Here is a 13,944-nt window from a genome sequence, read left to right on the forward strand (position 1 = left end):
AATGATTAGTCAGAGTAGAGTATCCGTGACAAGCTTACCACCATCTTATTTGGCGCACACCCTTTTGTTATGTCGCGTCGGCGATATTGGGTTCACGTCCACTCGAGTATCCTCTTACGACGATGCGTGTGCAACGCAGCCAATTAGCGAGACCGCAAGAGAGCGACTTCTCCCTTTCTCCGTGTCTTCCGCCTCCCCTACTCTCAGCCATACACTTAGGGTCAAACGCTCGTAAACGTCCAGGCGAACCGCTTCAAGCCTCGACCGAACGGAGTTCGAAAGGAGCCTCCGTTCGCGTCTGTGTCCGTCGCGTCTGTGAAAAACATATTATGAATTTCCCGACGACCAATCGCACGACCAGCGTGCCATGACCCCGGATTGTCAACCTTATGTTCCCCTGCCTTCTTCAGATACCCGCTGTCCTTCTCCGTTCCAAAGCTTTCCACGCGAGATTTTCTATATCGCCCTCTTCGTCGCGCACGCTAACGACCTCACTGGCCAAGCCCACAGGCCACAGGTGTAGTAAACCTCTTTACCTCACGCATTCGCGTGTAATGGCCCCTCTTACACCCGTGCCGCGCATCTGCCGACCTCGCTGCGTGTGCTACCTCGCCAGCCGTGATCCGCTTCTTCCTCGTCGTCGTCGTTTGCATCGAGAGTTTGTCCAGATCTTTGGTAACTGTTGTAATTTAGCCACGCAAGAGTCTGTGTCTTTGCAAAGCACGTAAGATGGAAATTTTGAAAAACTTTTATTATGATCTACGATGATATTGTACATGATAGAAGAGGTGGAAGGGAACAGCGAAAGTACCAAATTCTTTGCAGTTTTAAAAAGAACGTGAAATGGATAACGTTGAATAAATACATATATGAAGTATCTCAAACGATAGAACGGATTAAAATGTAACTAAGTTGAGACACTTACGCGATAAAACATTTTGATGAAGTAAGTTAAAGTACTTACGTGGTATTTAGCAAGTAATATGCAAAGTGTAAATGACGAGTATCAAAGGAAGTATCGTCTTGACTGAACAGACAACGTTGCCTGTATCCTATGATACGGTATAAGCGATCTGAAAGGATCTCGAATAAAGAACAATAAGTAAGGGTTGCAGGCATACAGCTGCGAGTTACTCGACACAATTACAGCTCGCCCATATGCCGCTCAAACTTCACGCATCTTGTCATGTATCGCTGCGGGTCCAATAAGAAAAAACGTAGTCGAGCCGTGAATCGGAATCGAGAATCATATATCTCGAGTGTTTCGACATAAAGCGATAAAAATTGTTCACGACGATTTATCAGAGCTGCTTTGTGTTATTTCCAAGAATACGCTGCCACTGTGACGCAACGTTCTCTTTGATATTCCAACACGGATCGTGAAAAATTGCAGTTTATTTCTTTAACAGAAGCGCGATAATGACCAGTCGAAGGTGAGGAAGTTGTGAATAATTAGACGACACGTGAAATTGATAATACGCAGCTAAATACAAATCGAAATTGAATGGATAATTCGAATTTTCGATTCTTATGGTATACTTTCGTCTTTTCTACGTTCAAACAAGAACTTTGTTATTTATGGCGATTCTGTTTGTCGAAATTTACACAACACGTCGAAAAATACGTGTCGATATGAGAGTGAATGAGTAAGAATATGTCCGAACATTTTGATCGATTTGTAGGAACATTCCGAGAATTTTGTCGACGCAAACAAACGCTATTTACAATTTCCTATAAATTAAGCAAGTGTCTGGATATTTTAGAGTGGTAGGATACGTAACGCGAGATGCTATCATGACTGTAAATGTGAAAGAGAGAAAGGGACAAAATGGTTGATAAACGATCGATATGGTACGGGTGTGTAGAGCAAGAGAGATTTCTGTTTTCGAGGATGATTTTATCGAGATCTAGCCAGGGCGATTTTTTCTTTTTTCTAATTTCGACACTAATAACAGACGAATACTCGTCCGAGGATTTCGAGACACGGGAGTATACGCGCGGCTCGAGACGCGTCGTAAATCTTCCCGGGATAATTTACGTGGGCGCGATGTACGGCGTCACAGGTGTCGTATGGCCTCGTAGGATTTGCATCCAGCGCGCAAATTAACGTAATATAGAAGGAATATCGCGAACGAGACACGTTTGAGCCGGGTATAACAAATGAAAAACAGATTTCATAAAGGAGAGAGTAGAATTTCTATTCCCTGTAAATTATTTCACGATGGAAATCAAAGTACGCTTAATTCATCGTCAGCGTCGATTACCTCTTGCATCTTTTTTTAAATTACACCAGTAAAATCGAATAAAGATTACCACTACATTTAACTATACTAACAAAGAAAGTGCTGCATTTCGAGTATTTAGTTGAAGTTTTTTACAAACTTTATTTGAAATGAAAATAAATTTATTTGAATGCTACTTTACTATTTTTTACCTTCTAAATAACATAGGAAGAATAACTTCATTTTAAGATCAAATCAGATAATTTTTTATTGTGGTTAACTCCTCTGTCAAATAAAATAAAAAATGATTTCATTTAATGGATAAATAGCGAAGTAATTCATTGATAAAAATCATTTACTTATTCAAGTAAATTAATCTATAGTTATTTGAAAATAACATCTAATCGCTTGATATGATTTCGCGGACTGTTATTGCATTTAGAAAATTAATCTATTATGATGTTAGATAGTAAATATCTTTCGAAATTTTTCCAACAAAACTTTCACTGCGTAAAACTACAATATAAAGAACTATGAAATTCAACAAGTGCCACCATGCCGCAAAGGTGGTGTAAAACCATAAAATCTTACCAAACAGCAATACCATCTCTTCGACGATTACACAATCCGTTCCGTCTAAAAGCATCTTGCAAAAAAAAAAAGAGAAAAAGAAAGAAAGAGGGAACCTCCGCTTGACAAATTTACGTAATCCAAGAATAGTCGAAGCGTTCTCGCGCGTACCCACACGTCATCGTGCGTTGGTAGCGCTTTTTTCGCCGCACACGTGGGGGCCAGAAGCTCCGGGAACCTGAATCGTCGGGCCAGAAACCACTAGAGCTGGTTCGACAGACATCGAGTGGCCTCACCTCTCTCCGTCCCACCTAAGTCAACAACAGAAGATCCCAAGGCATTCGAACGTCCGGGGTTACGGGTACGAGTGCTCGTGAATACACGCAGGTGCACGCAGGTGAACACCGTCGTGGCCTGTCGATTATGTCGGCCCCCGTGAATTCTCACCGTCGAACAAACCGAGGAAAGCTGTCACATACGGAAACCGTCTCGCTTATGCGCCTGTTGAAGTCTCCCGATCCACTCGTTCAAATCTCCAGCTATTCGTCGAATTGGATGGCTCGGTCGAAAGGAAAGCTTATTGGTTCGTTCAACATCGTTTTTCTCCTCACTGGAATTAGTTGTTATTGACGTTCGAGTTCAGGGTAAGAAGAAAAGAGATACGTATTACGTTGTTGGGAAAGTTCGTAGGGTTTCTGACAACTACATAGTATTAAGTTTCGTGCAAGTCCATTATTCCGTGGATATTTATGCAAATTTACATTTGACGAATGCAACTAACAAAATGAAATCTAAGCAGGGATTTGTTTAATTTATTAAATATTAGAAAAAGTAACAAAGAGTTGAAAATTGCCAAACCTTTGCTGGAACATTCTACTTCATTGCATTCAGTAAAAAGTGTATTTTGACGCCATAAAATTAAAAAGGAACTTGCAGATGCTTGAAAGAACTCGCGACTGAATAAAACGAAGGTTTCCTAAATAACAGTCGTGGAACTAAATATGTGAACGATAAAGCAACGGATGATAAAAATTCGCCAAAAAGTACATTGCCTTCGAATATTTCTCTCTGCTTCGAATTTTTTCGACCAACCCAATAGTAGTAACGATAATTCTGTCGTCGATAGATCGTGCTTATATACGAGTCTTTAATCGACCAATTAAAGAAGTATCTACGGGAAAAAATAAATAAAAATTTATGTTAAACAGAATCGCCGAGACATCCCATTAGAAACATGATACGAGATTTACGCGAATAGAAATCATACCTGTTCCAGTTCCCCGTTGCTTCATAAATTATCGCAGTTTATGATATATTATACCGTGAAATTTCTTCGATTCCAGACCAACGTAATTAGCGATAAACGATCCGTGCAATGACATCATCTTAAGTCATCTATTCGTCACAAGACTCGCGAAACCGTGTCGAAGAAATCTTCTTAAATCCGTTTTATCTTTCCTTCACTTTTATTTTTTCTCTGCGTGTTTTCATGTCACGGTTAAGTCAAACGTTAGATCGCACAGTCCGCCTTACGATCGATATATACCAAGTGTGTTTATTACCAAGCGTTTTTAATGTGCGTTTATCATCTTCCATCCGCGCGACGTCCTCAGACGAGGGGAATCGCTAGAGAAGCTGTCCTCGCGAGGCGTTTCGCGCGTTAGAACGGAATTATCCGAGAAAACATGTTTCTCGTAGTACATCAGCGCGCGTACAAATTTATTACTAAATAAATAACTCGGTGCGATAAAGTGCGCAGCGACTGGGCGCGCGTACGCTCCAAGCAAATCCGTCCGTGCGCGTTTTCGTGGCGACGCGACGGTACGGAATGCAGGAGACGCGCGAGACGAAAGTAATCGAATACCATCTCGAGTTCGAGGTATATATAAGTACGCGATTACGAACGGTCGCGTAAGGGAAACGAGGAGATATTTAATGAACGACGATCAAGTCGCTACGTATTGGTTATACAATATTCTTTATTTTACTTCGTATTTTTTCGTCGAACACTACCGAGTGTTTGTACGCCTATCGTCTAATCCTCATCACCCATTCCTTCCTCTAGCTTCGTGACTTTTTATTTTTCATCGACATCTGCAATTCACATTGTAGTCTCCATAACGAGTTACGATCTTCTAACGTGAAAATTAAAACAAAGACCGTTGTGTTTGACATTCCAGGAGAAAAGACGCGCACACCGACGTATTCGTGAGACTGACAGACTAACAAGTAATTAAAATCGCGTTAAATAAGGCTCGACATAAATAAAAGAAATCTCGATGCGGCTTAACGAAACACTGGCCATTCCCGAGCGTCGAGAGATAGAAACGGAGCTTTCGTGTGTCTCTCGAACACTCTCGCTTACTTCGCGGTTCTCCAGACGCGTTTACACGAAAGAACAAAAATATCGAACGCATCACACGCACAGACATAATATATAATACATACATGTGTCCGTACCTGCGTACGAACTCGTTACACGCGTACGTTAGCGCGGTTATTATTTAACGTTAAACTATCACGTGGTTTTTACTGGCACTCTCTCTCTCTCTCTCTCTCTCTCTCTCACTTACACATACACACGCACACACATATATATATTCTCCCTCTCGTGCACTCGAACATGTATGAGAGCTGAAAGGCACCGGTTAAGGCACAATCGTCTGTCTCGTTGTAAGGATGTATCGAGCCGATCTTCGGCTACTTCGTCAACGAACACCTGGCGAAGCTGTAGCCGACCAAAGGGACCGTGTATGTCTGTCGGCTAATACCGAGGGCTTGAGCAATTTTACGTCGACCCGATCGCTGATCGTAAAGTCATTCGTACAATGTAAGGCTGGTGACGTCCGCTCTTCCGTACTTCTCCTACTGTCGCTGTCCATCCGTTATTTCACCTTTTCCATCTTGTAGATTTCTCATACCAGATATCTCTCCTTTACATCCGCGCCAATATTTTCGCATTATTTCACTCGATTCTCTAATTTTTTACCAGTCCTTCAACGCCTTCTCCATCTTCGTTTCGTCTCGTCCCTATTCGACGAAAAGCGTTTTCCTTCCACGTTCTCCGCAAGATCTTTACTCTCCCCAAGATCTCCAACAAACGTCGCGTAAGTCATCTCCTCATCCCCGCGAAAGGACAACAATATGAGTCTCTGTGCGCGAAAGAGGCTGGCAGCTCTCCGAGCAACGCCTTCGAGCGACGATTCAACACCAACCAGTCCAGTTCCTATCGAAAGCTGTCCGCGAGCTGGCCGAGCAGGGTCACGTCTTTCTAGTGAGATCGAGGGGCGGCCCCGTGTCCTGTAGCAGCTCGTTGTCCTCGCTGTCCGTCGACCTTTCCTCTTCCGTGCTACCAGCCGCATCCACCTCTTGCCCGTCCATCTTGCCAGCCTTCATACTCAAGTCGATCGGTTCTTCCTGCTCTGGACCCAAAGAACGCAGAAACGCTAGACTCTTATCGTATGCTTCTATTTGACTCCTTTGACAACCTCCGTCCACTTCTCTGCACTCGTCACGGGCACTTCGATTGTCATCGTCCCTTTTAGGCGACGGTGTCGACCTAGGACTCACGCTATCGCTCGAAGAACTCGTTAGGCTAGCTACCATTTGTGGCGTGCCAACCTGGTTCACATAGGGGACTATGAATCGTTGTTGGAACGGGAAAAATGGCGTGTTTAATAGCTGCATGTGTGTAAGAGCTGGATGAAAGAATGGCGGTCCTCTCCACATGGGAAACCTAGACACTTCCGGCCTGAGTAGTTCGTGAGGTGCCCTGACCAAGTCCATCGGCCTCAATAGAGGATCCTGGCTGGCTCTCGCTGGAATATCTGGTGCCCTTAATTGAGCAGGAATATCCTGTGGCCTCAGGTCGTCTCTTTTTGGAAACCTGTCCTGATGGTGCTGATGATGGTGGTGATGGTAACTATTCGCGGTGGTGGTTGTCGTCGTGACGATACCCACGACGCTAGTGGCACTCGTTGTACCAGGATTCTCGTTATTATTGTTGTTATTGTTCGCCACGTCCAACGAGCCGAACGCCTTCTCGTACGCGGACTTTGGGTCTTTGATGAGGCGCGTTTGAGCCTGGTGCGACTGTTCCTGGAGGAGGCAGTGGATTTTGAACCAGTTGGAGCGGCGTCCGTAGCGGGAGCCCGACTTCGACATACCCACCATCAGACACTTCCTCAACCGGCAAGCTTTGCACGCAGTGCGATTCTTCTTGTTGATCACGCACACGCCACCGTTCTTGCATTCGGAGATGCTGCCCAGGTTGTTGTAGGTGCGCCCGAAGAACGACTGTGGAGAAGAGAAACGTTCGACGCGGGCTTGTTAAATGAATGGAGTTAATAATTTCAATTAAAGTCGATGGAAGCCCTTGCAAAAATTAAAGGCAAGGAAAATTATCGATTACATTAAGACACGATACAGACGAGCGTGATCGCGTGCGTTTTAGCAATCTGCTGGTTTATATTGGGAAATAGACGAGCTTGCGGTCCAATGTATTTGTATAAAACCTCTCTGCTCGAAAATTTTTAAACAGTTATTGTACTAGCTACAAAATCGAAAAAATTACATACACGATGAGGACACTAAGAGTTTGATGATTATCTCCGCTAACGGAAGTACAGGCTATTACTATATCAATGATTTTGTTAAGGCACTCGCGCAATTTAAAGTTCATAATCTATAGCAAATAGTAAAATTTTAGATCAAATTGAAAGTAGAAGATGTCCAAGACTTTCGAGCCACTGTACATATGTGCATACATGATTGTAACACGTCTGACGATTTTATACATTGTTTGCTGTTCAATAATACCGCACGAGAAAAAATCGCTCGTTTATATCGTGTCTAAGAGTAACTTTCTATCCAAATGAACGTAATAAAATAAAACAATGCTGTTCGTAACTGAAAATACAACTAACGAGATTCGTAGATAGAATTATTTTGATCGACAAGAGAAACACTCGTGCCCTATTTTTAAGATTATGTCGATAAAAGATGGCTCTGTTACAACCCAAACAGATCTGCATTCTTTCCAGCAACGACCAGTACGTGTAAAGAAATCACCGCAAAGAAATTACACGTTTTATACACAATCGATCAATTTGGTTACGAAAACACGAATTCGAACTTTCCACGAGAAACATGAAACCGGAGACCCGTGGGTCAACACGGTCGGTACAGTGCCCGGTAATTGTAACGTGAGGATGATGCACGCGTCTGCACGCTTAAGGCTACAATTTTATTTGCATTCGAATGTGTGTTCGAAATATGTACATATATATATATATATATGTATATGTATATGTGTATATATATATATATATATATATATATATATATATATATATGCACACACACACACATACCTTGAGGAAGAAAAGAGATGAAGAAAAAATGGGTAGGAGAAAGACGAAGAGTAGGAGCGAAAGATGCGAGAATATAAACGGCCATTGAAATTTTTCCGTCGGTCTGATGATCTAAAGAGAGCAAAGGGGTTCGTGGATACTGACCTTGCAACCTTCGCACGTGAAGGCCCCGAAGTGAAAACCCGCGGCCGGCTCTCCGCAGACCCTGCAGAGCTGATTCATCTGCAACAAAAAGATGCGACATGTGGTTACGCTTCGGCTAAGAAACCGAAGACGCTTAGAATGCAGCGGTGATCATGCTGCAAGCACGCGCAATATGTGCCAATCATGGAAGCGTTTCTTGCTCGTCTCACGACGATCTCCGCCACGATGTAGACGAAGAAGAGAAAGACGAAGAGAAAGAAACGAACGATAAAGACAAGAAAAAAAGCAAAGAAAAATGAACGATAAAAGAATAGTAATTTCTTGGACGCAGGCAAACGATACCAGATAAGAAAGCATCGGCGATATTCATCGACGGTGCTCCTGCTGCTAACGCTATTTATTTCAGTGACGATCGCGGGACACCGTTTAGCGACGTTGGGATTTATCATTTCGATGTTCGACCAGCTCCTAGTCGATAGGACATTCGAGTATCCCGTGACGTTTTCACGTCCAACTGTTTCGACTAAACCTTTGACTACACCGTACACCGATTTAAGATTGAAACGCGTGTACCGAATGCCGTGTATCTTTGAGAAAAGTCTTGGATGATTCGCGCGTGATTTATCGCACGACCGAGAAAAGGATACGTGAATGATGGGATCGATTCGCGGCATGGCGATTCCGTTCGAATCGATCGTAACGTTATTTGATTGGTCGCCAATCACCAAGCAACTTGTTCATAAGAGTTGAGAATCGTTGAAATATGTACAGAGATGGAGAAAGAGATGTGTGCGTGTGTGTATGTGTGTGTGCATGTTCGAAAAGAGACGTAGTCACGATAAAAAGGGGACCTTTTCTTGCCTTCTCCCCGGAGGTTGCAAGAAGAACCGGGGATTCGGTTGCGAGACCATGTTCCTATTAAAACCTAGTTAGCCAGTCATTACGGACTGCATCGTGTAGAACGCAGAGGTTCGGTCGCGACGATCCAACGAGAAAGGATGACCGACACGGGAAAGGTAAAATCGTACGTGGACGGGAGAACGTGCATACGATTCGCAAATAACCATGTTGTTTCGTATAACGCTTCAATGGGAGGGTGTATCGAATTTGACTTTTATCTTTGTGATTGCGAATTGAGATGTTCATCGTTGATCGAATTTTTATTCAAAATATTTGAAATATCCGCGTACAGAATTTACTTCCACTTTATAAATCCTTATACGAGATACATCGATCGATTTCATCGAGAATTTTTTGATTTATGTTGATATTACAATGTCGGCGTACGTAATGGATATGTGAAAAGTGCCATTAATAAAGTCACGGAAAAGATAATATACGAAGATCATCTAGCGTAAAGAAGCAGTAATAAAAATAAAATCGTACGTGGAAGAGAACGCGCGGAAGAATCGTGCTGGACTCGATTCCCGTATCGCAACGAAGGGTGTATCGATACCAGTTTGCGATTTCGTAACGAAAAGGCAAGCGTCCGTGTAAAGGGAGCGTACATCGAAATAACATTACATCAGCTCGCATGCGTACTTTCAAGAGAATCGAGAATCTCTCGGAATGGCGGGGATCAAAGGTTCACGATGGATGTTTCGAAATATTTTTAGAATTCGATTTTTCTTCGCGTTTTAATCGATACGCTGGTATACGTATCCGTTACACGGTGGTATCTCGCGTGAGATCGAGACGATTCGGAGGAGAAGCCTCGTTTGACGTTCTACTCGAAACAATTTGATCCATCTTTTGCTTAGACACTGCGTGTCCGTGATAGTTCGAGCGTGGAATGTAATGTGGTAATCGGTTACGCGTGAAAAGGTGTCTTGACGAGCTGGACGAGATGATCGACAGCGAACAAGGATTAAAAAAAGTAATTAGAGGATTCGATGATGAGAGAAACTGACGTGTTGTTTACGATCCTCGCGTTTTCTTCGTGAAAGAGCAAACCAAGAGTCGGAGAGCTTTAAAGGCTAAGATAATAGCGTCGATCGTCTTTGCATGGAAAATCACAAATGGTTGTCGAAGTGTCATATGGTAGGTTTGATGGGAAGATACTTGCACTGTAAAAACGATCAGTGTTTGGTTAATGAAGGGAAACACAACTGACACGATAATGTTATGCCGTCTTTTAAGAATTGTTGCATCTGTTTTCCCACTATCTTTCAGCAAACAATTTTTAATGACGTCTTATTAATTCAACGATCTTTGACCAAACATATAAGGTCACTATCATCCTCTAATCGTAAGTATCAGACTTACTCTAGCAGTGATACTTTGTATCTTTTTTTTTATTTGTCAAATTAAAATTCTCATTAAATAAAGATCATCTTCGTCATACTTAAGACAATTATATAACAATGCTAATCATCATCCATTCAATTATCTTATACATCCATAAAACGATACGATATAATCGCTCTGTTACTCATAATTATACCCTGATACGGGGAATACAACTAGTACAATACCGATATATATCATGCACCCTATGCCATCTTATATACAGCCAACTATAAACCCAAAGAAAGAAACCCACCGAATCAACGAAATTCTCCTCTAACGATCTTCCGTCGCGCCAAAGGATGATCGTTCGTACCGTGGCGCGTATCAAAAATGATTTCCCGTTTCACCGAGTCCGCGTATCTGGGTGAGTCGGCGGCTGATGGCTTCTTGTGGGAACGGCCGGCTAAAGCGCATAGCCCGAGCCCAGGTAAAAAAGGTTAAACATCCAACAGATGACGCGGCTGTGTCACCTTGCTTCTAATCCCTGCACTCGCGCGGTACACTCCAACGGAACTAAATAATGTTCTTCGTGTCCCCTCGATGGACTCTCGCGCTGCCACTAGTCCCCCCATCTTCGCCATCCTTTCCGTTGTTCATGCCACGGCGCTTAACTATTCCAGTTATTATACGTAGTTTTTTCAAGTAGAATTACTCTGTTATGAGACGTCTTGCAGAGCCCATGGCCCACAGATATGGTATATTCTGGTAACTGGAATAGTTAAATGAGGGGATGTTAATGTACAGTATGTTCGCTCTTCTCGTTGTTCTCGACGCTTTCGAACTTCAAAATGTAATTGCAACTAAGTTACAGAAAGTAGCACTTGAGTTTTACAAGAACCAAAAAACCGGATCCGAATTGCAAGAGAGAGAATTGTAACTCTGAAACTAGAGTTATTTAGACCCATGTTTATCGAAACTTCCTTTGCTCGTCCTAATCAGCACCACGCGTTGCTCGAATTTGGCACCTACTTTCTGACATACCCTATATGTGTCTTCCTAAAAGTCATTCATTCTGTCGTACGTTATACACGATACTTTCTCAATCCTTTCGTTATTATATCAAGAATTAGCGATCAATAGATCAACAATAAATTTGTTTATTCTGTGAAAAATTCAAGATTAAATTACGATGCTGAATCTTAGGTGATTCAACACGCACTGGTGTTCGTCGAAACACATATCCACCGTTGTAACCATAGGCTAACGCATTCTACCAGATGTCTCTCGACCGCCATGATATTTCGACCTCTCTTGGTTCGACCGCTTAATCGCACACCCGCATCCTGCACGAGGACGTCTCATTAAGTAACGGCGCGAAGGCAATGCCGATGACGAATGACACTCGAGGAAGAAATGAAAGTAGCGTGCTAACCGGGGATATTTTTCCCCGCGTTACACGGCTGATGATTCGCCTTTACGCCGTGGCGCGCACGCACGCTTCACGCCACTTTTTTTCAAAAGGCTCACAGCAGCAAAAGGCGCTGCTGGGAAATGTAGGCCTGTCGGAACAACGGTGCCTTTATCCTCCTCAGCCTTTTTATCCTGCAGTCAAGCACTGCGATTGGGAGGCCATGAAGCGTAATTGCCCGGGATTTTTATTGGGTAATTGTTGCTGGAAGGGTTGAAGATGACGTGGATGACGGAGATGACGTAGATGATCTTTGATACCAGAGAACTGTACGAAAATTAAGATCATTTTACGTTGAAGAATTTTATTGCGAAGTAGGAATGTCGATGGAATGAGAAAATTGCGAGGGTGTTATTTTAATCGTTGCAACCAAGCTGCATTACTTTCTTATGCGGGCATTAGCGACGACTCAAAAAGCGAATACAAATGCGATACAAGATATAAATTTTATTACTTGATCGAAGTTAATTAGATATACCCAGAAAAGTAAACTTCATTTTTCTTTAGCTGTGAGAACAAAAATTATAATCGTCCGATAAACGACGTTAATTTGCGCGAATATTTACAACTTTTCGGAAAAATGTAATCCCTCCAGATTTATAAAATACTATCGCAAATACTTATATGAGAGACGATTTATGTCCTCTATGCAGGAAAATTGTAAAATAAGAGTGCAGCGGAATGAGAAAGTTCTAAGGAAATCGAGATTATTTTATGTAGCAGAATCGTAGAAAAGTTGTAAGGAGAATAAAGACGCCGTTGTAAGAAAGTATGGATGCACCGAGGTTTTGAAATGTTGGATAGGTTTTCCCTTTATAATTGAATGACGTTATGCGACTGTAAATCAAACTATTAGAGATAAAATGGGCATGTCGAACTGTGGAAAGACAGTAATTGTAAAAAAGTGTAAGACAAGTTCCTTTGTGTCTTTGAATAGTTGCCAACATTTTACATCTTCATTCATTGCGAAAAGGCAGTAAAATATAATACTCTACTAAAAGAGTCAGTAATATACTTACTACCTTTAGCAAAACGTAGTAAACGTAAGAAACTGAAATTGATCGTTTAATAGATATTGCTTGTCTTCGTAGTTGAGCTCCGATCATCTTTTGTAACTCCATGTTTGTATCTTATTGAAGATTCACTATCTCCGATCATTTTCACTCGCGCACCACGATCGAGGAATTCGAAATATCTGCTATATTAAATCATTCGTGCAATTACGTAAGCTGCAAAATTTTACGAATCGTTCCGATAATAGAAAATAACAATTTTAATTGATACAAATGAACTGCGATCTCCAATACGCTGTCTGTTCCGATCATTGCTTCCATTATAACTGGTTCTCATATCGGTTCTACAGAATCGTTGTCCTGTTTGCTTCACATCGGTAGAACGAAACAGAAGCAGAATCAATTCCCGTACCAATTTACGATAAAGGTAATTTATCAGGTATGTTTTGTCATTTAATTTTAATGTCTCTAGACTTGGAAGTTACATTTTGTAAAAATTATATACCTAGTAAATTACGGAAGCAAATTTAGAAACAAAACTGTTCTATACCAATACTCTTGTCCATTGTATCATACCATTTCATATCATATCATTTTCCCGACTAATTTACATACAGAAAACGAGAAGAAGACGCGAGTCGAAGAAAGAAAGATTCGGAAAGGAAAAAGTGAAAAAGATAAAACTCACCACGTCGGTGTTGGCCGCTGCCGTGGCGATCGTCGACGTAGGCGTCCACCACCCCGCGGTGGCGGATGTCGTACTTGTAATGACACCAACACCCGTTGCTACAGGGATGGATCCGCTCCCAGCCAATCCTGCCGAGCTCGACAAATCGCCCACGTCCATTCGATGTTCTTTAATCTCTCGATGCAAACCGTTCACGCCGGTCCCTCGAGCCGTCTGTTCCGTGTTCGATGTCGCGACC

General features: G+C 42.3%; 1 protein-coding gene and 1 long non-coding RNA gene across 4 annotated transcripts in view; one reads left to right on the plus strand and one right to left on the minus strand.

Moving 5' to 3' along the window:
* The window catches only part of LOC138179205 (uncharacterized), a 183,023-nt gene that overhangs the window by 158,806 nt on the left and 10,273 nt on the right, over positions 1–13,944 (plus strand). The window contains exons 4-5 of one of the 3 annotated variants that reach the window (XR_011172954.1): positions 13,369–13,445; positions 13,636–13,744. The exons of the other annotated variants lie outside the window; for them this stretch is intronic. This is a non-coding gene — a long non-coding RNA (uncharacterized LOC138179205). Of the gene's footprint in view, positions 1–13,368; positions 13,446–13,635; positions 13,745–13,944 lie in introns of those variants that run through there. 3 annotated transcript variants of the gene reach the window in all.
* LOC138179203 (nuclear receptor subfamily 1 group D member 2) lies at positions 4,762–13,865 on the minus strand. Its single transcript, XM_069111756.1, has 3 exons — positions 13,707–13,865; positions 8,309–8,386; positions 4,762–7,088 (listed from the first exon to the last, which is right to left on the minus strand). Exons 1-3 carry the CDS (start codon positions 13,863–13,865, stop codon positions 6,054–6,056), a joined length of 1,272 nt encoding a protein of 423 aa, XP_068967857.1. The 3' UTR covers positions 4,762–6,053.

Source organism: Bombus flavifrons, chromosome 4, assembly GCF_040668555.2.
Source record: "Bombus flavifrons isolate JBK064 chromosome 4, iyBomFlav1_principal, whole genome shotgun sequence".
Lineage (NCBI taxonomy): Eukaryota > Metazoa > Arthropoda > Insecta > Hymenoptera > Apidae > Bombus > Bombus flavifrons.